The following is a 25672-nucleotide window of genomic DNA, read 5'->3' as shown; positions in this document are numbered from 1 at the left end:
GGAACCTCATAATTTTCACCTTTTAAAACTGTACTCACACAGTTAAACAAAGACATTAGAATGGAGCATAAAAGGTCTACAGCCCACTATGCAGAGATCTTTTGGCCCAGTCAGCTTGGCCCTCTGAACTCTCTATTTCCTTTTCTTTCCCATGGTTCTTTGCTCTAAACCCCTTCTCTAAGTGTGAAAATTTTACTTGAGATGTAGCAGCCTATGGGGTGTCCTGCTCACAATATCCTCTATGATCTGAATCCAACACAAGTATTGTCAGCAGCTCACACTGCCCACAGTGATACATTTGGCACTCAGTATTTCTCAAGAGCCAGGGCTCAGTGTCCCCTAGTCATATCTAGCCTCAGAAGAGAAGAGTCAACAAGCCATGGGTAGATTTCACTTTGCAAGTGCAAGAGAGAACAAAAATTTCTTGAGGGAAAGTTCTGCAGAGCACCTCTCAAACCCAATGCATCCAGATTAGTGTCAATAGCTACTCAGGGGGGTTTTCTCCCACACCACCGACTTTGCCAGAAGTGGATTAGGGAAGATTCACACAGTCCCTTCTCTCAGATCAGCTTTTGAGGCAATGAACTGCCAGCAGCAGGAAAAATATTCAACCACCAAAGTTGGATCTGGACAAAAACATTCTATATGCATGCCTTCTCTGGTTTACACTTGTCTTTCAGACCATAATATGCTTTCCCAGCACAATAAAAAGGCATTGCCAGGTTTTAACAGAGAATAAAAAATAGCCAGAAATACCCAAAGACAATAATCTTCTGAATAAAAACAAAACAGGTAATTCAATTCTTCCTTGCGAATTCTGTTTGTATACTAGCATTACAAATCACAAATCAACAATTTTAAGAAATGTAACTTTATATAAAGAACCAGTGTATGTTGAAAGCAAGACATTGCCACGGACAAGAACACATGTAATCTCTGTGCAGTGAGATGGAAATCTGCTGCTTTTATTTTCTGAGCCACTGAACATCTCAACTGCATGAGAAGCTGAACTGCTCTGAACATAAAAAAAAACACAGTGTTTCAGTTTGTATAGGCTATCTCTCAGCAAGATAAATCCCAGAAATATTTTCATACAAACATAGCTAGAAACAGATATGCCCAGCCATCCAACTGTGGCACCCTTCACATGGACGAGCACCTACCTCCTATTGCACTTTGCTATGTCATCAAACAGGAGCTTCCACCGGGGTCGTCCAATCAAAAGCCTGGAGTTTAAAGCTTGATATTTTTCACCAATTATTTTCTGCAAGAAACAAAAAATTCCATTCTGCCTGATTTGCAAATTGCCTCATATCACCCAGGGCTCCCATTTCTGCTATTGGCTGACTTGCCAGAGTGCTGAGGTGTAAAACCTGAGCACAAGTACCAAACAGCTGTGATGGGAGCTGCAGCCATTTTATGCACCAATACCTCTGCTTAGTATCTTTTCAATGGCTCTCCTTGGTGTTAGTTACATACATTGTCCCTCATGCAGCTGCTCATTAATTCCTACATTACTTTTAAACCAATTTATTTAATCCATAAAACAATAACCATGCTCCTGTTACTCATTCCCACACTGGCTTTTAATGCTAAACTGGAAGAAATACTGCTGATGCAAAAATCATATTTTTGTCTGAAGTCTTTTTTTAAACTTTGTACAAGTAACTATTAAAATGACTAGGTCTGAAAAAGTAACAAGGGAAATCTTACTTTTCTCCCTGAGAGTAGTTTGCCAACTGTTTTGAGCTGCTGCAACGGCAGAAAGCAGACAAAACTGCTCCCCAGATGGAACCCACTCCATTCCAGAATGCTAACTCACCAGCATTTTGATAAGGTGAAATGCTCTCCCACTGCAGGGCACAACCCTGGGTTTGCTGTCCTAATACAGCAGCAAGAGGCAGAGAGCTACACATTATCTAGGCTGCCACGTTCCCTGCCTTGCTGAACAACCCAAAACACTGCTCACACCAATGCAAACACAGTCCTGGCCAACTCAGCCTTCTTTGGGCTTTTGTAGACAAGAGGCACTCGCTGCAGGGTGAGTTCTTACCACACAGGCACAAGGGCTTCTCACAAAGGGAGCAAGAAGTGTAACTGCCTGAATTTTGGCAGCAGTCAGCACTTTGGACTAACATCAGTGAACACACAACCTGTATGGCCATGGAGACTTCTCCTTGAGCAATTATGAGCAGCACTATGCTTCATGGCAGTTTTGTTCAACGGCCACAAAAAAAGTGACTGTAAAGTAGGACTTCAATCAAAAAGCTGACTTAAATAAATTCAGCAGCTGCTTAATTAGCATCACTATGAAGTATTTGTATACTACATAGTATCAGAAAACTTCCTTTGAATTGGCTATTATTTCACTTTCCCTATCACATTGCATTGCAGTCCAGCTTCAGGTTTTAATTTTAACCTAAAAATTACATAGCAGGTTCATCAATTAGGCATTTTCAAGCATTCCATTTCCATCAACATATGCTGTCCAGGCATTGCATTTGTCATAGTCATAACTACTGTAGCTACCACATAATTTAAACTACAAGATTGTGTTCCTCCCAGAGCAGTAAATGTTATGCTATCTCCACCTGATAGCAGGCAGATCAAAATCCTTTGGGCATGGTTTTTCACTGCATTTCATGTTTTCCAGTAATTGTTAGGCTTGGCTCTGGGCCCCCTGTAGTCAATGGAAAGCTTCCTGACGCGGCACAGTTAAGACTTGTACCTAGGCTTATGTGCTACATAATGTAAAATGAAGATTGCAAGCATAAATAGTTACAGGACATGCCAAGAGTTGGGGAATTAGCCTGGCGTTAGCATTGGCAATACATGTCAATTGACAGTTCCATATAATTTCCAGTCTTACACATCAAGAAATTTCTACCTTTCATCTATATATGAGATAATGAAATAAAAAGTTTTTAAAAATAGCTAGATTCTTTCAAAACATATATGGGAAAAGAAGATTTGAGCTTGCAAGTTCCTAGAACTATTCTGGTTTGGTTCTTAGCCCAGAAACGATGCAGATTTCCCATCGAACACGGCCAACTGTCTGGTCTGTGGCCTGGCCTGGAAGGACCTTGTTCCTAGAAAAGGGAGATATGGATTTCTGCCTGCACCTAATCAAGTTAAGGGTACTGCACTAGACTCTCTTAATGCTGTGGGGATGAACTGGCTGTCTTGCTCTATTAATCAATCAGTCACCCGAGTTTATGGCCTCATCTCCTGTTTTTACCATCTGCAGTAATCCCCTTCTGCCTTTGACTGACAGTTTGCATTGCCTATTACTCCAAGGTCTAGTTTAGTTTACAAACAACATTTGGCCACGTACCTGTATTCCATCTGTTTGACTGAGGTACAGCTGGATATTTATATAGTCTGGCCGATTCTCCTGCCAAAGCTGGAGGATGATAAAAAAAGCTAGTGAAATAATATTCTTTTTCTTAATGCAAGCGTGAAGTCACTTGTGCCTACTATGCTGAGGTACATGGGTTTCAGCATCAATGAAGTAAGCTTTTCACTGAAGAGGATGTGCTTGTATAGCACATCATGCTGTGTAAAAAATATTATTTTAGGAAGACACATGGCTCTTAAAATATACTTGAAATTATAAATCCCACTCCCTTTTCAATCTGCCTACTAGCAGAATGACTAAAGGCCACTCAAGGCTTCCCAGACTGCATGTGCTTCTTCTTCCTTCTCATAAAGTAGTCTGGACACAGGTAAGCGTCCAGGCTACTGGAACATGGCAACACTGCAATGAAACATTGGTGATGGATACTCAAACTGGTTTTGATCCAAGAACAAATGAAGCCTGGATCAGGCAGCCCAAGCTACTGCTGGAGCTCACTCGTTTTGAGAAAGGCTGCCATCCTCTACAGAATGCCAGGTGTGTGGTGTGGGCATACCTTGCATTTAAGTTGTCAGGACCCCTCCAAGCAACAACCATTACCTTGTTATGCAACATACAGAGCAGATCTGCAAACCAGCGGAAAGACTCAATGTCCCGGCACACCCAAATGAAGTAGAGTCGTCTGAGCTTGTAGCATTTCCAGCCATCACTTGAAAATAAAATGTGTGGGTAGTTAAAAATTATAATTTAAAAAGGAAACATTAATGAGGATGCTTTATATTTATTAATGGAAACATGAATTTCCTTTAGAAGCTAACTGCTAAGTTGCTCTTCAAGCTGTGACACATCAGACGCTGAATTGACCAACACAGCCTATTCAGATTATCCTGAGAATATTAAATATCTAGCACAGAGCTAGCAGCCATCACAGACACTGCTTCCACACTAGGAAATTGTCACTTATACAGATGATTTGAGCAGCAAATAAGGATTCATATATCATCATCAAACTTTTATTTTAAAGCAAAGAAGACATTCTAAGTTCAAGTGTATTATGTCAACGCTTTATTAGGTTTATAAAGAGGCCCGTAAGTGGAAAATATTGACAAATGTAATCATGTCGGGTCTTAATTCTGCCTTTCTATGTGAAAGGCTTTGGTTGATTATAATTAATACTGTAGCAAAATCACAAAGACCAAATGAAATCAGAGCTCCATTGTGTTAGGGAACTGTGTGATACATTACAGACCTCAGAAAATGCTGGTGGATAAAGTGCAGCCATGGGCAGATTCTGGCATTGCATTTAGAAAAACAGAACTCTCATGCAGATTTTTAATTCAATTAAAACACAAATAAGTACAAAGGAAGGGTTTGAATTAACTAGGAAAGAAAATAGAAATAAAAATATCCTGATGAATAATGAGTTCAAATAAAGCACAAGTATTCAGGAAACATTTTCTTAGTTAGCCAACAGTGGTTTTTGTTGTTCTAATCACTGAAATGGTCAGTGCACAGTTTCCTCCTTTTCCTCCTAGAATGATTTTCAGATAGAGAATGCCATAGCCTGTTCACTTAAAATTAAAATTGAAATGCCAATCCTAGGAGCCAGGCCTGGTCAAAAAGTTTCATGATACATCTCACCATACCCACTGTCCTTTATTCCAAACTGTAGAGTTGCTGGCATATCCAGCCAGGATATAGATATAGATCTATATAAGTGATGGCTCCAACCAGTATCCTGCCTCTCCATACCTCTGCCCTGAGGAGCAAGGATGAGCACCTCAGCAGCACATAGAACTGAGAACTCACCTTTCATGTAAACTCCTCAGAGAGAGTAAAAAAAGTGCATTCGGACCCGGGAGTACAGTGTCTTTCAAGTCCTGATTTCCAATTTTTTATTTGTTAACTGCTGACTTTCCAAACACTATTTCCTCCATCTCTTTCTGACTGCCTAGACTAAGACAAGCACTTAGGAAGGGTCACAATCTGGTCAGATATGACAAGAGAACTGTAAGCAGTAGCAAGGAAAAAACATGCTTTTCACTAAAAAAGGGATAAAAGAGAAAAATGAAAGGCATTTTGTATTGAAATGCCCCAGTTCGATAACAAAACACCACTCTAGGTGACGAAACACTGCATCCAGACAAAGAGGCTGGACTGCAAGAATTCATCAAACAAGTCCAGCATAGATTTAAAATAGCACTCCAGACACATATGCGGGGTCTACCTCCAGCAGGATATATTGTGCAGGAGAGGTGCAATCTCCCATTACAACCCCCATTTCTTGTGTTTCTGTGTTACACTGCCCATAATAGCCATTATTTACAGACTTGTGCATAAAAGCCTCTAGCTTTCAATAAAGTACATCATAACTTAAAATAGGGCACAGGGTTCAACAGCTAAGTGGAGGAAGGGCAGGGGCATGAATCAAATTATGTACATACAACAGGAAAACAATGGAGCAGGAAACAAGATTTCAAGGACAGGCTTTGGATTTCTCCTAGACCTGAGTGTCCTTGACACAACAGGACTGGCCTGGCTGCTCTACAGAGCTGGCACCATCAGGCATTTTGCATCTTCATACCTGCCAATATCTGCTTCCAAGCCAGGGCAAAGACACCCACAGATCAGCCATTAAACCAGTGTCTTGTTGATGCTTAAATACTGAGGAGGGAAACAGACTAAGACTGTTACTTTTCTCCAGAATGATTCCCTTGTATATTGTACAGTGCACAAGGGAAGAGCAGCTAAAAAGGCAGGTTATGGAATTAGCTCCCTGGAAGTCAATTTATGGCTTTATGCAGATAAATGGACGTTGCAAAATCCTTTGGACACTACCATTTTCTTGGAGTGTCTGTGAGAATTCCTACAGCCTCAGATAACACACATTAGAGGCAAACATCTAATTACCTGCTGCTGGCCCATCTTTGTGTTCCATGACATTTTTGCTAAACAGTATCAGGGATAATCTATCACAAGGAAAACAGTCATTTTATCCACCTGAGCCCCAGGCTTTCAGCAAAAATGCACCCTGGTTTTGAGAAGGTGTTCTGTATGCTCTCAAGAAAAGAAAATAAGGGAGCCGAAGATGGTCTTTGGGGGCTGCAGCACCATGAGACACACAAGGCTAATAACTTTCAGTAGCACTTGGCACTGTCAGGTCCAGCCCAGGCTAAGGACAGAAGAATGTGGACAGCACCTAAATTCCACACTTCAGCTTCCCTTTGGAGTTAGAGCCGACCATGGTGTGTTCATCTTGCAAGAAATGCTTTAACTGTGCATTGTAAAGCCCTCCCAAAGCCTGGTGGCATCTCAGGGAAGGTTTGCTGCTTTGGCTGGCTGTTTATACTGGGCATTTGATACACTCACTTAACCTGTGACTGGAGCCCTTAACCAATAACTCTAGCAAATATAAATAAAATCAATAGCAATCATAAAAGGAAGCCTATTTCACATAGCATAAGATTTAGTGGGAACCATGCTGTCAATGTGACAGAAAAAAAAGAGGTGGAAGGTTTAATCTGCATAGAATATCAAAGGCTTTACATTAAAATGAAATTTAAAAATAGAGGAACAAGAAAGGAAAAATAGAAAAATGCATGCCTAAAATTTAAACTTTTCAAATGGAGTTAAACATCTGCATACTACCTGAATTCAGATTGATCCCCTTATATTAAAACATCAAGCTTAGACATTTAAAAAGTCAAACGAGGAGAGTTGGTCTTGCATTTCCAGCAGAAGGATTGTCACAATTTTCTGACTCCCAAAAACTGTTAGAGTACACAGCCTCATCTAAGCTGGGCCTGGGGGAACAAGTCCTGCTGAAAGGCTGTGACTAGATTAATCACAAGCTTGATTGGTGGCAGGATACAGAGGCTGGTGACATTGTCCCAATTCAGGTGCATCCCTGCCACAACATTTTGGGTTACAGAGCTGGTATGAGAGGATTTATGCCCTTTAGGGACATCTCAGTCCTCTACATCTTTTCAAGGAATCATTCATTTATGCCAGTGGAAGTTTTTTAAGACACTCAAAGCCTTTCTGTCATTCATTGTTGCTCTAAACTGGGGCAAAATGGCTTTAAAGGCTTAAGCTCACTTACAGCAGTGTGTTGAGCACAGATGCAAATGGTGTAACCCCAATACCTCCAGCCACGCAGAGGCTGACCTCGTAGTTCAGCGATTCCTCAAAGGGACTTCCAAAAGGTCCATCCACATACAATCTGCATAAAGAGAAAAAGCACACTTTTAGAGGAAGCTGTTAAGACCAGACAAAGGTAAAGAAAAACAAGTTGGAATTAAAACCCTGCAAAGGATTTGTTTAAAATTTTTTATTAGTTTTCAGATGCAGAACGTAAAAGTCGTTTTCCTGGAAAACTTTATGTGGGCAGAAATGAATGTACAGGTGGTAAGAAAAACTGTTACCTAAAATCTTTCGGCATGTTCCATGATTAGACAAGCTACTTTTTAATTGAACAAGTGGAGGTGACTAAATTATGGCTTCCTATTTTGTCTAGTGTTAGAGGGCAAAGAAATGGCACTAGAAACAATGACTTGGAGGGTCATACGTAAGAAATAAAGTAGTTTGGCTAGGCCTGCCTAGGAGGTTCATCTATACACATTTTCTGAAGGGGGAGAAAAACTGCTAAGTTTTTCCCCTTTGACTCATGCCTATCATTATTATAACCATTCTGTCCACTTGATTTAAAAGATTATTTAGGAGATTGTGTCCCATTCCCAACCCATTTTTAACACTTCAGAGAGTACTGGATAGTACATTGACTATAATTTAAAGGTCAGCTTTAGGTATTTTCAAAAGTTTGACCTCCTACAAAATCTTTCCTACCATGCTGACAATCTGAGCAAGGTCACTCATTCAAAATTTATGGGCTGTAAGATTTCATACACTCTATTCTACCACTCTATTCATTTTCTATGGAAAACCAACTGCATATCTTACCTCAGTAACAGATTCATCTTTAGAAACTGCTGCAAAGAGAACTCGAACAGGACATTTACTCAAGGCCTGTTCTATGTATGACTGACTCACTGGATCAGCACGTTTTATTGAGGTAACTGCTGAACACAGCCGAGTGTGGTGGGACCAGCACTGTGTGCAGCAGCTCAGGGAACAGCACTTGCCCACAGGTCTGTTGACCAAGAGCAAGCTTTGGCCTGAGTCCACTAAGGAGCTCCAACACACATCAGTTTCATGCACACACACTGGTACTTATTGCACAACCAAGCTGCACATACTCCACATCTAATGAAAGGGCCTAAGAGTCTCCTTTATAACAACAGCCAGGGAATTAAAGGCAGAGAAGACATCTCCTTTCCCAGAAAAAGCCTTCTAAACCTCATCTGATTAATTCCTTTGGAGGGCTGGATTTTAGCCATAACTTAAGTTCTCAGTCTGATTTAATTTCTTTTAGGTTTGTGGTATGACCCTTGGCATCATCTTACCAGTCAAGACACTATCTTGTCTGGGTGTCTTTGGCCAATATGGTCCTTTTTAGGAATTTTTTTCCAGCCCTTTGCTATTGTTGCTTGATATGCCTCATATGTTAGGCTCCTTCTTCTGGATGCCTTAATTGAACACAGATAACTACAAACTTTCTGATGGATCTGAAGGCTGATTTTTAACTGTGTCCTGTCTCACAAACTCCATACTTGGTGTCTTACCTGGAGAGAAAGGGAGAAGACACTGGCCCAGCCAAAGAAATCAGAAGGCATTGGAAATATTTTTAAGCAATCAAATTTTAAACCTAAACCATCTTCAACCTAAACATGCTTACTCTTATTTCTGCATTTATAGTCTCTATAGTATTCTACGTTCTCTTGGAGAATCTCAAAGTTTTGCAATGTCAGATGTATTAGTTCCAGCATGATGGGAATATTAGAAAAACAAATTCACTCCTTACTTAGGACAGACATATTGTTTTATACAATACAGCCAAGAAAAACTTAACTGGTCATGCGCATACAAAGTAAACAGAACTTTAAGTATCTGCTCATTAAATGTTTCCTCTTACATAACACTTTATACCACATTACTTAACCAGGCTTAATATTCCACTAATGAAATGATACCACTGCTTGTGCAGAGTGCAGCAGCAGCTGCTTTAAGAGATCTAAAAGCTGCACTGTTTGATGGAGGAGGTAAAGGAGCAGCTCTTATTTAAATAAGCAACAGGGGAAATGCTGAGAAGCAGGTTGTAACACTGAAATAATCTATTCCAAGGGATATTCTGAAAGAAGTCCACAAATGTTACGGATCTCAGATGTATATGTAACAGATGTAACAGAGATCTAATTTTGGGATGTTGGAGTATGTCAAAAACAAACAAACAAAACCCCCAAAATAACTGGATAACAATGACCAGCAACCCTGTCATTCCTGGCCTACTTCATATACATGTTACCCTAATCAGCCCCACCTAGCTGGTGAAATCTAGAGAATTGCTCCTAAAGGTATGAAGGGCAAAAGCACAGGCCTGAGGGAAATTCCTTACATTCTGGACAAGCAGCATTAACTTTCCTTTGGATACACAAACCTAAAGCCAACATTTTGAATTAAAAACACAACCCAATGAAACAAAAACAATCAGAGCACATTTTTCCAGAAATTACCCCAGTGGATGTGACAACAGTTATTTATTGTAGGAGTGCCACTTAACATAACTGCACTACCTGGGGACTACCTGTCTGTATGTATGTATGTATGTCTGATCTCAGAGGGTTAAGAAATTCCTGGAAAGTCTGAGTGCCTCTGAATAATACTGACATGATCAGGAGTGGAAAAATGCAAAACTAGATCTGGTCACCAGAAACCAGTCAAGCACAGTGCCTGCCAGAAATTCAAGAAACAACCTGCAATTAAATATGCATTTTGGTCAGAATGCTCCAGTTTGTGGTCCATTAGCCCCATCTGGCCTGCAAAATATTTCTATTTGCCCACTGTGTCTTCCTCTGAGAGAGTGAGGAGCAGTTGCTTGGACAGCAGATGCAGTCAGAGAAGCCAAGGGCCTCCTGCTGTGTCTGCATGTGGTCCAGCACACAGCAGCCAGAAGTCACTGCTTCCAAGTGTGAAAAAGAGAAATGGGGGAAAACCTGGAGAAATATTGCTACTGTGTTAACCCACTCCACCACTCAGAGTGCCTGAAAAGACTGATTCCAAGCATAACATGATCTCCCTTGAAGATTTTGTTGGAGGTCATAAACATGCACTATATAATCCCATTTTACTACGGAGATAATTTATAACTGAGACAAATGTGGCCCTGATGCCTTAATGGCAGTGGTCATTTATCCTTTTCTTATTCAGGCCAGTGAAAGCAAGAAACTTCCTGATCCCCTATCAAATGGCACAGGGTTGAACAGAGCAGTGATTCAGTCATAGATTTCTGCAGAGATTATGCAATTTTTGTTTCCTGTCAACATGTTCCTCCTTTCATTTGGTAGGACAGAAAACTTTTGCATAAATGCAGTTCATTATTGAAAATAAAATATCACAGTGCTCAATAAAAAGACAAGGGGGTTAAGATGACTTTTTACTTCTTGAGCTGTGGCCCAGATATATCACACTACCATGCTACACTCTCATATCCTCCCAGCTTTTATTTAATTAACATGAAGGAAGGGAATGGAACTTTACTAGAAGTTTAGAAATTGCCCCTTCAGGCAAACTTATTCAAATAACAAGTTGTTCTTTTCACATATATTTACTTCCAGTCTTAGGAGTGCTCTTGCTTATTACTGGCACAATTTTTTTAGCTCAGATAAAGAAAAAAAAGCTCTTCAAAATAGAATACATCAGAAAAAATAGCAGAGCACATTATTAAAAAGCATCTAACAGATATTTTCTATTTAAAGCACAGTTTCATTCTACAGTGCAGTGGTACAAAAATAGCCCAACAAGCACTAAACCAGCTTGGTTTAGTGCTGGGCAATGCTACTGCACTAACATGGGGCTGCCCTTAAACTGTCTCAGGGACACAGGCAGCTGTACTGCTTTTGAGATCCAAGTCATTATTTTCCATAAGTGAATGTGTGGAGATACCTGCTCACATCTCTTGGAATTGGCTCTCAGAGCCATGCTTTACTTCAAGTTGTAGGAGCCCTTAGAAAAGATAATGCTTTGATTGTATTTCACAACCCAACAGTAAATTATGTTAACCCTTTTTTTTACTAGGCTCTCTGGGAGTTACTGTAAGACATTATCTGGGATATTAGTGCAATAACAGATGGATAGGGGAGTTAAAAAAAGAGCTCATAGGAAATTTTAATTAAAGCAGAATCATCATTTGCAAGCTGAACAAAATGCTTGGATACAAAGTACTGCATAGAGCACAAAAAGTGAAATCCTAATCTGACTGAGGTTTCAGGCAAAGCTCTTACCAATGTCAGCTGAAGAAGGATTTAAAGCAGCAGCATGAGATTTTATGTCCTTGATATTCAGTTCTTACTAAGGTATCTTTGTGTGAGCACACTAAGTTCTGGATACAGTCATAAGACACAGTCAATAAAGCTAATGGATTCCTGATTCCTTAGGAAAACATCACTGACATTCTCCAAAATCAACTAAACAACTCTTCTCACATGCTTGTTCTTCTCTTTTACTTGTCCTACCAAAACCACATCTCAGTACTGATGGATTCAGCCTGAGAACTCCAAGGAACCAACTGTCTGATGGCTGAAGCAGTTTCCTTATGTTCTTCTGCGGCTCTAACTCTGCTGCACCAGAGAGATGCAATAATCTCTCTCTGATAACCCACACTATCAGCTTCCACCCCCACATGACAAATATTCAAACAAGTGCCTCCATGTTCCTCCCACACTTTCCTTCATGCCTAGGAGGGACTCACAGTAAACATCTGCAGAGCTATCTCATTATCTCCCTTCAAATTCCTTCTTAAGACTCCTCTTTCCTCTGATATCTAAAAAAACAGGCTCCTGATGTGCTCCCTGTATCTCAGTCATATTCTGGATCTGTACTGTCCCACTGTTTCCCTGAATCTTGCTGTCTGATTGTATCCATCGGTTGTCTGCTGTTTCTCCAGCTTAAGCTGGTTTGTCTCTCTGCTGTGTGGCTCTGTCTATCACAGTGGCTTCCTGATGCATGACTCCTTCTTCAGGGCACCAGCAGAACAGAGATCAGAGAAGGACTGCTGGAAGTCATCCAAATCTGAAATTTGTATCAGAGACCATCTTTCATAGTCTGCAGAAAGCAAAATGGACTACTGCACTGTTCTAGAACATTTTGGAGTCCAAGGCTCAATTCACATTTTCCAGTAAAAGCCTAGCTACAACAAATGATGTGATTTTTCAAAGAAGCTGCATTTACTACTATCAAAGATTTTAAAATATTTTCTGTAGCAAAAATCAAGACAGCCACTTCATTTTATGAAGTCAACATACAATAATTCACAACATTATTTAAACCTTAATTTATATGTGTACACTTTGGCACCATTTTACCAGAGGGGTTGTGATTATTGACAGCATTTCAGTACTTTTACAATAGCCTTTTACAAAAGAACCACTAGTGAACAAAGCATGCCATCCTTGGCTTTTACGGATTTCCAAAACTACAACAACTTTTCTAGGTTTAAAAGTGTCACAAAATGTGACATCTGGCATGTGTGATCAGAGATTCCCATGTGTACTCCTGACACTGTGAAGGATGATGTTCCCACTAAAGCAATGATCAGCCCCTTAGACAAGTAAGCTTGCAAAACCCAGTGGGTCCAATTAAATTTATATACTGTTTTGTGCAAGATTGCAAAGGGTTATGATTCTAATTCAGGTTTCATTAGCCATCCTCTAATGATTTTTTTAAACTGCTTGAGTTTAATTTCTGGTTGTTTTTTCACTTTTTTTTTCCCTCACAACTTCAAACATATTCTTACAGTATGTACTAGAGCTTGCAGAGGTTTCCTTCTCTTTTCTACAGAAGCTGAGTCCTTGATCAGCTAGTGAAATATCTGATTGTAACAACATGGATGGCTCAAAAAACTATAGAATCAATTAGCACCAAATTTTCTTCAAATAGAAACCTGCTAAATCATTATTATTTTTAGAATCCTATAAGAACCATCAGTTTCATTACATCTCAGTTCCATTTAATTCTGTCTGACTGGGCAAAACAAAACAAAATCAACTTTTTTCAGCTTTTTATACTCTCAAGAGCCCAGAGGTAACTAAAGAAGCATTTTCAGCTCTACAACATCCTTAGCAAGAGGAAGTATTTTGAAGGCATGATGATAAGGGTAAGATAGTAGAACAGCTGAGCAGGCACCCATATGGATAATGTTTCTCCTGTAAATCACAAACCGAGATTTGTGCGTTTCTATGACACACAGTGCAAGTTCGAGAAGATTCTGCTGGAGTGGGCTGGAACACTAAAGCAGCAAAAGCTGTACAATTACCTTTTGGGAGCTGGACTTATAACAAAGGAGTGAGGAGGAGGAGAAAAGAAGAAAAGAACCTCCTAACTATGAACAAGAAGTTCAAAGAAACATGGAGATTGAAGTACCACTGGTGGCAACAGAGAACAGACTTTGCACCTCTAATGGACACCCTTATAAATATGGTTCCTCCTTGTTCATGACTCTCACAGCAATCTGAAAGCAACCTCTCAGACCAAGTTAGTTTCCCTCAAAACTGAATATAATTATCTAAATATTGCCTGAAGTATTTATGGAGAAACCATATTTCTGACTACTCATTGCTGACTATTACAGGAGAGAAGCAACAGTTTACACCATTCACTTACTCCATTAAAAAGGTCTGTAAAATCACTATGAGAACTACATTCAACTATAATTATCAACTGAGGCAACTTTGTTCTCTGAAAGTACGTGTACTTTCTGTACCAAATTTTTGGGTCAATATTCTTAATTAATGTTGCAACAATTCTTCTCCATTCTTCAACCTTTTTAAGGTCATTTTTACAAAATGTTCTCAAAATGTATTCCTTTGATTAAAGAACACACAATTTTATTATAACAAGAAATCCCGTTGTACACCTTATTTTTTACCAATTTCAATTTCTATTTTGTAAGGTGCCTTTCCTCTCTATAAACTTCTGTCCTACCAATTTTGCCTAAAGTAATCAAGAAAAATTAAAAGAAGAGCATTTGTAAAAGCTGCACCACCTATTGTATCCTGCTTTTTGAAAATTTATCTGTTACATCATTAAGTGATAAAATGCTGTATACCAGCAACCAAAACTAGGTAGATTGTGCTGGCCATATTTCTCCACAACCCATTCACTGACAGAGTAGTTATCTGCTTATCTCACTGCAAACTGTATTTCTGCTTTAGAGCAATCCACTTCCGCACTTATCTTTGGTCTGTTTCAATATTTATAGGAAGCTTTCTGTTGCCTATACTGCCGCCTTTTGTGGTCATCTCAGAGAGGTGACAGATGGCATGGAAGTAGCGCCAATATTGGTCCTTTTCCTCGCTTGGTAAATGCTACTCACTGAGACAGGATATCCCTTGTCTCCACACCAGTGGAAATACCTGCAGCATCAGTTTCTGTAGAAGCCTGGAAGGCAAGGTGGCTAATGTTCATGGTGCAAACTGCAACAGCTGGATGGACAGCTGTGGAGCCAAACAAAGATTGTTGGTAGCAACAGCCAAGCATTGTTTGCATTAATACACTGTGAGAAAGAACAGGATGTGGCTGGAGAAGGGGCCATACAGATGTAGGGCAGCACTCTCCTGGGACAAATATCCTTGTTCTGCCTCCTGGAGAAGAGCACAACAGAGCACAGCACAAGTGCAGGAGTGAGGTCAAAAAGCAGGATTGGAATGTAGGAGGGGATCAAGACCACCAAAGACCACTGACCCCTTTCCATACTGATGCATATTGATGCAACCCCATTGTATATTTCAGATGCTGTTTCAAGTTTTTCACATCTCTAATTATTATATATTAACCAGTACTGGAAGCCTAATGCAGACTTAAGCCCTCAAGCCAGGGTTTGGGTATTTTCCATTGAAGTAAGAATGGGAGAACTACATGGGAGTTCAGGACTCAGGAAAGCCAGACAGCACATACATGAGTTTTATACCCCTGGCAGGTCCTTTCCATTTACAAATATACTCAGGAGACATATTATACCAAAGGGCAAAATACTTCTTTGGATAGAGTAGGCTGGGGAAAAAAGACCACTCTAGTTGAACATCGTCACCTGCCGTAGGCTTTCCCAGTCAAGCTCCAGTACACCTAAGGGATGGGGAAAGAAAAGCTGGCTTCTGCTGACAAATCACAAGGATGACAAAGCAGAAGATTTAAAATCCTAGCTAGGTATTTTCAGAAACAAAAGGGGAGGAGAGAAGCAGCTGACTGAAGTGCTGGCAGATACAGCTGCCAGCAGATCAATATGAAGACAAGGACGGTCATATCATAGCTCTCTCTAAAGTCAGCCCACTCAGGCTCTCTGGACTGGATTAAGTTGAGACAAAGAATTCAAAATTAAGACAATATAAAGAAAAAAACACAGAAAGGCAAATCTCACAACAAATTCTGCAGTTGGAATGAAGCAGTTACTTCTGCAATAAAATGGAATCCTCAATACATATTAAACCTAAACACAAATATTCTATCTAAAATGTAATACAATCCCTAGAAAAATCTCCGTGTCTCACTGCAAACTCCTTCCTGTCTTAGGGCTTTCATTGGGTAAACAAAGTGCCTTTGTCCAGTCACAAGCCCATCTTTTATCTGGAAAACTCTCTTTTTAAAACAATGTCTCTCTTGGCTACACTTCTTTTAAGGAAAGATGTTGATGTTCTCCATGAGCTTCACATCCTCTACAGGCCAGTGATTATGCCTATAGAACTAGGTTACCTTTGGGGCAGTTTCATGAAGCAAGTCATTATTGGCTTGGGGTCTGTAAAGTATCTTTGCTTGAATTTAGCTGCCAGAAAGCCTAGAAAGAAATTCTCTAAATATGCCTCTGACAGTTGAAGAGAGAGGTCTGCAAGATAGTGATAATGCAACTTCAGATGGCTTCCAGATGTTCAGTGATGGTCAGACCAGCTCATTTCCTTAGGCAGAGAGTCTCTTATCTGGAAGGGGATACGGACAACTGGCAAGGCCAAAATGTAAAGAAAGAACACCTGCCCAGCAGTAGACTGAACCATATACATTTGGAATAAAATGGCAGACTAAAGATGAGATCACCCAACTTGGAGCAGGAATTTCTGAAGTCAACAGAAGCCTACAGATGAGTCTGCACATAGATTCATTGGCAGAAGCTTATCATCCACCAGAAAATATACTGCATTACATCATAGATGAGCTCAATGCAGTCCTGACTATCTTGACCTCCTCTTTGTTTTTCTCTGACTATGCTCCAGCTTCTTATTTCCAGTTCTGTTTTTCAGAGTGAATGGCCTATTATTGTCTGCAGTGTTCCAGTTTCAAGTCCCTGTATAATGGCATTATTATTCATAGGTGGCAGTGTCATTGCTATTACCTTTCTAGCCATACAAAGATGCCTCTGTGCAGCTGCCTTAGGCTATTCAAAATAAAGAAATTTTTATCCCTTGAATTTTTTAATTCCTTCAAGCTCTTACCTTTCTATGTGCTCATATTAACAGAGCCTTACTTTTTAGCATTTCTCTTTGAGTTACATTTAAGAAGCTTACAGAGAACAGGTGGTCCCAAACAAAACAGGTGAGAGATTTGGTAAGAGACAGAGAGATATGGGACTAGTATTTAATTACTGCAAATACATCATGCTTTTCCTAACCCTTCCCACCCTCACTTTTCATAAATATCCTGAGATCTACAACCCACTGGGTGTGAGACACTCCTGTAGGACAAGGTGACTGAACAGAACAGACGCTGGCCGTCACAGCAGAATTAACACCTCTGGCACAGAGTCGGGGTCTAAGCCAAAGGAGCCTCTCCTGCAGGTTCAATATCATCTCCTATCAACCAGGATTCCTGAAGCTGCTGTGCATATATACAGAGAAACACCACTGGGTGTGACTGGTCTTGTCATTATATACAACAACTCGTGACACGTGAGACTTCTTGCACAAAATCAGTGTCTTGCACCTCCACACTGATCCCCACCATGTTTGTCATCATTGTGAGATGCAGATCCCAAGACTGTGTCTCAGGTTTAATCTCAAATGACACTGTTGACCAGTCAGAGAGGAGAAGTTCACACTTTTAATTCCATCTCTCTCATGCTTATCCACTGTAATTTCCAGAATGTCACTTACATCTTCAGTTAATGCTCTTTGTTTTGGTGAAACTAGAAAGCAACACATTCTCAGAACTCTTCTTCATGAGATAGGGTTTAGTTTAAGTTTAATTAGCTTAATGCTTAACTTTACTTGAGGCTGCACCTCAAATCCTGTGTTCAGTTTTGGGTCCCTCATTGCAAGACATTGAGCTGCTGGAATGAGTCCAGACTGACAAGGGCAATGAAGCTGATGAAGGGTCTGGATTAAGTCCTATGAGGAGTGGCTGAGGGAGCTGGCGTTGTTTAGCCTGGAAAAAAGGAAGCACAGGAGGGACCTTATCACTCTTTACAACTGCCTGAAAGGAGGCTGTAGCCAGAGTCTGCTCCCAGGCAACCAGCGACAGAACAAAAGGACATAGACTCAAGCTCTGCCAGGGGAGGTTCAGGTTGCACATGAGGAAGAATTTTTTCACTGAAAGGATGGTTAAACTTTGGTGACATCCAGTCACCGTTGCTGGAAGTGTTCAAAAAATGAATGTGCAAGGCACTACATTAGTGGAACGGTTTAGTTGACTTAGTGATGTTTGGTCACAGGTTGGACTCGATAATCTTGGAGGTTTTGTTCCAGCCTTAATGATTCTATGATGCTAACATTTCACACTTTAATACACACAGACAAAGGCTGTTATAAAGTATGAGCCTAACAGTTTCCCCACCCCATGTCAGTCTTTCTTATTCAACAATTTCTCTTTTGATGAACTGTCTGACATTCCTGCCTATTGGAACTCATCTTCCTTTTCTTCCATCCATCACCTAAAATTTGCCAGATGATTCAGAAATTTCATTCCAGCTGCTCTGATATACACTATCCTCCCTGGTTCAATATCATCCAAGGATTTAATTAACTTGGTGTTTACATCTCCCTCCTTATCATTCATTATTTGATATATTAAAAGAACACATCCCAAGATGAATTGCTCCCTATTTGATACCTTACTCATTTTAAAGCTCTCTGCTTAAGAACTATTTGCTGCTTCCCACCTGTCAACATTGACTTTTTCTTCATTTAATACACTGTGCTATATCCTTATCTAGATAATACTTTGCTGAATTCTCTATAGAAAAAAAATCTGATTCCAGTACAAAACAAATGGCAAAAACGCCACTGAACTGCATGATATCAGAATTTAGTTCTGCAGGAGTATAAGGTGTATTATCAGGCAGAAATACACTATAAAAGTACATTAGCTTTAGTGGAACAGCTTTTTTGCCATAGGACATGGGTAGTACAGACTGGATTAAATTCCAGCCCTCTAGGTTCTGTGTATCTACTAAACTTCATCTTTGTAAGACCTCACTCTTTATCCATCAGCTGTGATCAGTGATTTAGGTGTTCCACATATCACTTAGTTTGCTTCTGTTTAAGGATTCCTTAACACCTGTATTTTAAACAAATTGTAAAGGTAAAATTGGACAGACGAGTGAATACTTTCTGGTTGTCCAGAATATACTGTCTGGTTGTCTGGTTCTGAATCCTCTCTGAGATTCTGAAAACTACATTACTGTTTTTCCTAATGGCTGCATATATCAACCATTTGCTAAACCACCACTGAATGTTTCTAACATCACTTCAACTGCTGTGTAAGTGCCTAAAGATCTCTAATCAACTTCCCCCTTGGTATAGGAACTTTACAAAGAGCAAAAAGAGAAAGGAGGAATGCAGCAGCTTAGGTGCTGTGCTGGGATCGACCCAGTCTCTGTCATACCTTTCTTAGGAGAACCTGGGCAAGTCAGCTTGACATGTGACAGTATCTACCTGTTAGACAGAAATAGTTGTATTTCTCAGATAGAGACAAGCATTGCAAAAATGACTTCATTAAAAGTTTGTGAGGTCCATAAATACCCTGTAATGGTGGTCATAAATTTAATCAATAAATGGATCAGAATCTTTAATGAGCAAGTAAAAGGAAAGGAGTACAACATTACACAAAGGAGTGTTTCTAGATATTTGTTTTATGGTTTCCAGCTGCCCAACTGATGGCTTTTATCTTTAGATGTGACCTGACAGTTTAAAAAAGGGTAAGCAATAGCTTCATGTCTCACTGGAGAAGCCTTGCCAAGGCAAACAAATTAAAGAAAGGGGAAAGATGACTGTGGATAAAGCCACCATCCTTGTTATCTCCGTGTTAATCCTATTTCATCAGTTCAGCTAACCTTAGATGACAGTGTTCAAATACCTGAGTGCCCAGGGGGGTTTTTGACACAAGTGGCCCAATGACAATAAAACCATACATGACTTAGAATTACTTTTAATATATATTTTTCTGTGAAGCAGTTTTAATGATAATTTCCCTTGAAATTTCATTCTTCAAGGAACCTTCAGTACAGAGTTAAACAGACCCCAGACTCTGCAAAATTGAGATATTTTTGGTTTATTAATAGATGCTTAATATCTCAGTCATGAGTCTTCTTACTGGATATCATAAGAAGGATCGAACAAGAGAACAAGCTAAACCTAATTGGATATAATTGCCAAAACATTTCTACATGGTGCACATGCTATTCACTGGTGCCAGAATCTGAGTGCAGGGCCAAATAACTAAAAACAAAGTTAAATTGGTGAGGGGGGTGCCTCTGCCCACAAATAGCTGGAATAGCAAATGCAGACATAAATGGATTTCTTAAATCAAGTGATGCTCTTAAGAGCTGCCTGCAACCAACCTGCTCTATTTTGCTATCAAATTACTTGAGAGAGACAGATCAAATTTTGATAGCTCCTCTTTGCATGGCTTCTTTAAAGTGGATTCCTTCACTGTTGTGCAAATATGCACCAATTAAAAAAGTTAACCATCAACCATTACATATCCAGTTACTGCCATCTAACAACAGAAAGACAAAATGTATACAGATGCACACTAACTATGCTCTCAGACAGCAAGGCACGGCTACAGATGGAGCAGTAAAAGCTAGGAAAGTTCCCCATCTCAGCTTCTGCTGACTCTGAAAAGAGGGAAGCAGGGGCTGAGCTCCAGGGACAGCCATTCTGCTGCACTTAGACCTTGGAATTAAGATGTTCAAATGGAACCATGTGTGAAAGAAGATTTGCAGATGCTGAACTTAGCCTGTTCTCACATCAGGACACAGCAATTCACAAATAAATGAACAAGACATTCCTTCAACCCTCCTTCCTAGTACAAAACAGAGGGAGATGAGGTTGTCCATTAATACCAACATGGCTTGCCTGTCACAGAAGAGCAGTGCCCAGAGACTCTCATTACAGCCTGTGTCACTGAACAAGCTCATTACATTTTGCTCTGCTGATCAACAGGGTACTCTTTTGAACTAAGAAATCTTTTTCCATGTAATGTATGGACTGTGCACAAAATAGAAAGTTACATCTGACCTTCCCTTCCCTTCCCTTCCCTTCCCTTCCCTTCCCTTCCCTTCCCTTCCCTTCCCTTCCCTTCCCTTCCCTTCCCTTCCCTTCCCTTCCCTTCCCTTCCCTTCCCTTCCCTTCCCTTCCCTTCCCTTCCCTTCCCTTCCCTTCCCTTCCCTTCCCTTCCCTTCCCTTCCCTTCCCACTATTCAGAAAACAAATTATAGTAGAGGTTTTTTCCTTTTGCTTCAGTTCAGCAGCCATGTCTGACATATGTGAGTTGATGCAGAATTTCATGTTGTCTCCTTGAAACAAAACAGGGGTGACAGAGGGGCTGGCATGTAACAACTGTCCTTCACATAAAGTCTGCTCTTTCTGGATGGAAAGCAGCACAGCATTTCACTCTGGCATAACTTAAATATGTAACCAATGACTATTACACTGCTGTTTACAGACCAGCAGTGATCCTTCAGGACAGCAGCACTCAGAAACACTGGCACTGAACTTCTGACTCTGAATTGCTCACTGCATCAGCTTAATAAATATATTTTGATACTTTCTAGTTGTTCTTTCAGCTTATACTAAAAAAAAAATCATGGAAAGCCTGGGTTCAGTTCACAACTCCAGAGTTTACCTTATACCAGCTTGAATGAAATGCCAGTTTCCTAGATTTGAGGAAAGTGAGTGGGATCTCTCCAACGCACTTCAAACTCTTACTCATGGAGTGACGTGCTGAAATCCTAGAGATGGTTCCCTTAAAAACTGCAGTGGCAGGAGATACTCTTGGTGTATTATTAAGATCACAGAGTTTCATCTTCATGATGCCCACACAGCCAGAACATCAGGTTTGTGACTCCTTCACAAGATAACATTACACCTACATGATTTACCTTGTCCAAGTTGAAGCACAGGAAAATAGATGGCTCAGTTCTGCCACCATTTCTTTGCTTGTTGTGGTAAAAGAGCACCACATGATAGAAAATTGCTAACAGCCACTTCCATTGCTGTATTTTCCCCAACAACATTAGGAAATAAGGCACCAAAAAAAAAAAAGTAAAAATAGTTTTCAAAAGTCTTTTGAGAAGGGATGCAAATACCTTCGTTTTGAAGAAACCACTGTAAATGCATGTGTGCATTTCAAATATTATTTAGGAAACCTCAGCTATCCATGCAAGTAAAAGAACTAATTAAACATGAAGAATATTAGAAATCACCAGCACTAATGTACCTAGAAAACCTATTTTAATCTTGAAGACACAGTATACACTGAGTGGAAATACAAAGTTATAATATCCTTATGTAACATCATGATGCACCATGCAGAGGGAGAACAAGACCTTGGAAACTCTCAGGCATTTTGCTTTCATAAGACACTTTGGAGTATTTTTTGAAACTAGAGAGAATACAGAGAACATTTGTAATATAGGTTATCACCTCCATACTGGTGAAGCAGACCTGAGGTAAGAGGACTGACCCTGATGCTGTGGGGGTTTTTGGAGTAGGCAGCAATTTTGCTTTATAGAAGCTCCCAGAGAAATGAAAAAGTTTTAAATGTTTGATTTTAAATGAGAGTTTGATTCTACATGACTTTCAACCCCACAAAAATTTAATTTAAACCTTGTTTTATAAAGATACCTTGACAGCAATGGATAATTAAGACATAAAGCAAAGTATTATATCAAAGTTATTAGGCTCTAAAGCAAATTATTTTCATATCTTTTCTTTCTGGTTGGTGCCTACAATACACCTTCTCTCACTGCTTTAATGGAAGAAAAAATGTCACCACATTCTTGATACAACAGAAACGCATCATTAATCACCTCACTTGACACACCTGATGCCTCACGTTAGGAGCAGATGCTTAGACTAATAATTTTCTGCAAATGTGTAACCCACAAGATTCTTCTATTAAAAAACAACAACCAGAAACTCTGAATAACACCAAATTTATCTTCAACATCCAAAAAATCAGTACATATCCTCTATTCAAACAGCTTTTGTGTTTGGACTTATCTACTTTAGTCTCCAACTCTGTTGTGAGCAGCCTCAGCCAGCCGATTAGGCAACAATCAGAAAGGATTTGGCAGCTAATATCATGACTGTTGCAGTCCTGCAGCTGCTAGCAATGTTTTCCAGCTGCTAGCTGTCTGGCCATTCAAAAGCACTTGTGATTCTTTCAAACCACTTGACAAGGTCACAGAAGAAGTTTCCTTGGGGCTAGGCTTGGCCCACTGGGCACTATCAACGAGCAGCCAACTCCTATCCTCATGAGTGAGGATAATTAACATCTACAATAACATACTATAGGATGAGACAGCTTTTCCACCACTGCCAATTTTTACAACTTCATAGTTCTGAGCTAAGCTCTAGCCCAGATGTTGAGACAACTTCCTCCATGAAATGGGGCTGACGTGTATATTTGGGGATGCTCAATTCAGGGTGGTCCTCTTGGCATCCCACAGCCCAGGTCTCCTATATATTTCTCTGAAGAGACGAGGAATGGCTGTTAGATCAACATGGGCCTGTTGCTGCCTCTGATTATCACCAAGAGTTTATAGGCCAACAAGTTTCATGAAAAAGAAATGTGAGTGTCTCCCTCACATATACCTTAAAGAGCTGGCACTCAGAATTAAACCACTCCACCAGTGCCACGCACCAAAAGGCTGCTAAAACTTAAATCCAGGCTCATGTCCTGAAAAGAACAAACCATCTTTGCCCATTTTATGCAAAACTAGAATACTAACAGTCTCCTTTGTCTTGAATGTTTGTGCTTTCCTCTCCTCTGCAGTATTAAAGCATGAAGAGACACTTGTAATACACATGAAATGCTTATCTCACACTTTACCTGCACCTTCAAACCTATTTGGCAAATGGCCAGAACTGCAAAGAGTGTTGATAAATTACTACCATTGTTAAAGACCAGGAAGTACATTTATGGCTCATGTCTAACATGAAACACAAAGGACAACATGGCAGGCAGATTCTTCTTTTTCCTCCAAATGTTTAGGGGCATAACATAGTCCATTTTGCCCCTATTATAGCTGGAATCTTTCTTTTCTCCTTTTTCCACCAAGACTTACTAACAAAACACCAAAGATGTTGCCTCCTTTAACAGCCTTGGGGTCCCTCACTGAAAGAATGGGGCCAAAAATAAAAATGCTAATGTGCAGGTAGGCGTATAGGACAGAATGAATGATGCTGTCCCCTTTTACCCAGAGTCACATGGAACCAAAAAGTGGTTGGAGTTGGAAGGGACCTCTGGAGGTGATCAAGTTCAACCCCTGCATGGAGTAGGCTGCACAGACTGCTAACTCCAGGAGGAAATTAATACTGTCAACAACTAAAACTCCTTAGCACTTGTTTCTCTTCTTTTCCAGAGCCTGGTGCTTGGATTGCTGTAACTATGGTAATTGTGAAACTACTTTTTTTAAACTAATATAAGTCATTACTTTTAAAACTATGATAAAATTGGATATAAGGGCAGAAGAGATCATTTTAACTCTCTTACATAATGAATCAAAGAACCTCACTAATACTTTCAGTATCAAACTACTATAACTTGTGTTTGAGTTGTTTTAAAAAAAACATCCCTCAAGATATCTGGTGGCAGATAACTCCTCACAGTCTCATGATGCTGTTGAGTAGTAGACATGTATGTATCAATTAATTGGCAAGCTTTATCAAAAACCATGCTCATACTCCCAGACAGCCAAATGAAAACCATCTCTAATGATTTGTCTTACCCCCTTCACTTTGAACAAAGCAATGATTTCATCTCCCAAAAGTTGTGAGAGGTTTAATCATCTTTTATTCTCAGTCAGCCATTTCCCATTTTCAACTAGGATCACCACAATGTTTTGCATGGAACAGTTCATGCCTGCTATGAGCCATAATGAGCCACAACTATGCTATGATAAACAGGTAAGTTCAAGCAGCATCTAAAAGAGAATACATATGCACATGGAGCTTCAGTTTTGCATGTATGTTGCTGCACAAATATCTTTTTTTTTTCCCCACATCTTTCTACCTAGAAAGATTTATACTTGTGCTTTAGATTTCAGGTCTGAGCCCTATTGAAATTAGCAGCAAAATTCCTCTTGACATCAAGGGAACTGGTTCACTCTGTGCTGTTGTTACATGAACTTGAGGCTACTGGAAACAGAACAAAAGTGTCTTTATTTTGCAAGTTACTGCACTACTGTACTGGTACTCTAAACAAATATAGCCTATGTCTTGAGAAATTTATGAGCCATTTCTTAGTTTAATGTGTAGTCCTAATATTTCAAGATACTGATTTGGTTCCATTTGATATTATCTGGATGGGTTCACATGTGCTCTTTTCAGAATCTGAGCTCAAATATGTAATGTACAGTATGAATTACTGTCCTCTTTCTTTCTGTTTTCATTTCAGTTTCAAAAAAATTTAGATCCAATAGTTGCATTTTTACTTCTGTAATAAGATTGCTCTTTTTAATGAATAGCTACCAGCTACCCCATTGATATTATTCTTTCCATTTTGTAGAAACCTCTAATGACAGGAAAATGGACTTTAATTAGAATGAAGGTTTTATTATCATGGAGCTCAGCCTTGCACTGGTTTGTAAACTCTACAGAATAAGGTGTTATTGCTGCAAAAAGCCACACTAAAAAAATTAAAAAAAAAAAAGAGACAAAACCCTAACCTCATAAAAATATTATTCTCAAACAGCTTGAATTTCTTTTAAAGGTCATTC

General features: G+C 39.7%; 1 protein-coding gene across 2 annotated transcripts in view; it reads right to left on the bottom strand.

Annotated features, from left to right (window-relative positions):
- NOX4 (NADPH oxidase 4) overlaps positions 1-25672 on the bottom strand; it is a 100952-nt gene that overhangs the window by 4200 nt on the left and 71080 nt on the right. The window contains exons 14-17 of one of the 2 annotated variants that reach the window (XM_036385659.1): positions 7458-7577; positions 3956-4064; positions 3335-3403; positions 1164-1264 (exon numbers count right to left, since the gene is read on the bottom strand). In XM_036385659.1, coding sequence (XP_036241552.1) covers positions 1164-1264; positions 3335-3403; positions 3956-4064; positions 7458-7577 — 399 coding nt within the window. The remainder of the gene's footprint in view (positions 1-1163; positions 1265-3334; positions 3404-3955; positions 4065-7457; positions 7578-25672) is intronic. The other variant, XM_036385668.1, reaches the window with a different exon arrangement.

Source organism: Molothrus ater, chromosome 2 (genome assembly GCF_012460135.2).
Source record: "Molothrus ater isolate BHLD 08-10-18 breed brown headed cowbird chromosome 2, BPBGC_Mater_1.1, whole genome shotgun sequence".
Lineage (NCBI taxonomy): Eukaryota > Metazoa > Chordata > Aves > Passeriformes > Icteridae > Molothrus > Molothrus ater.
The sequence above is the reverse complement of the archived record's forward strand: the minus strand, read 5'-3'. Positions and strand labels throughout refer to the sequence as shown.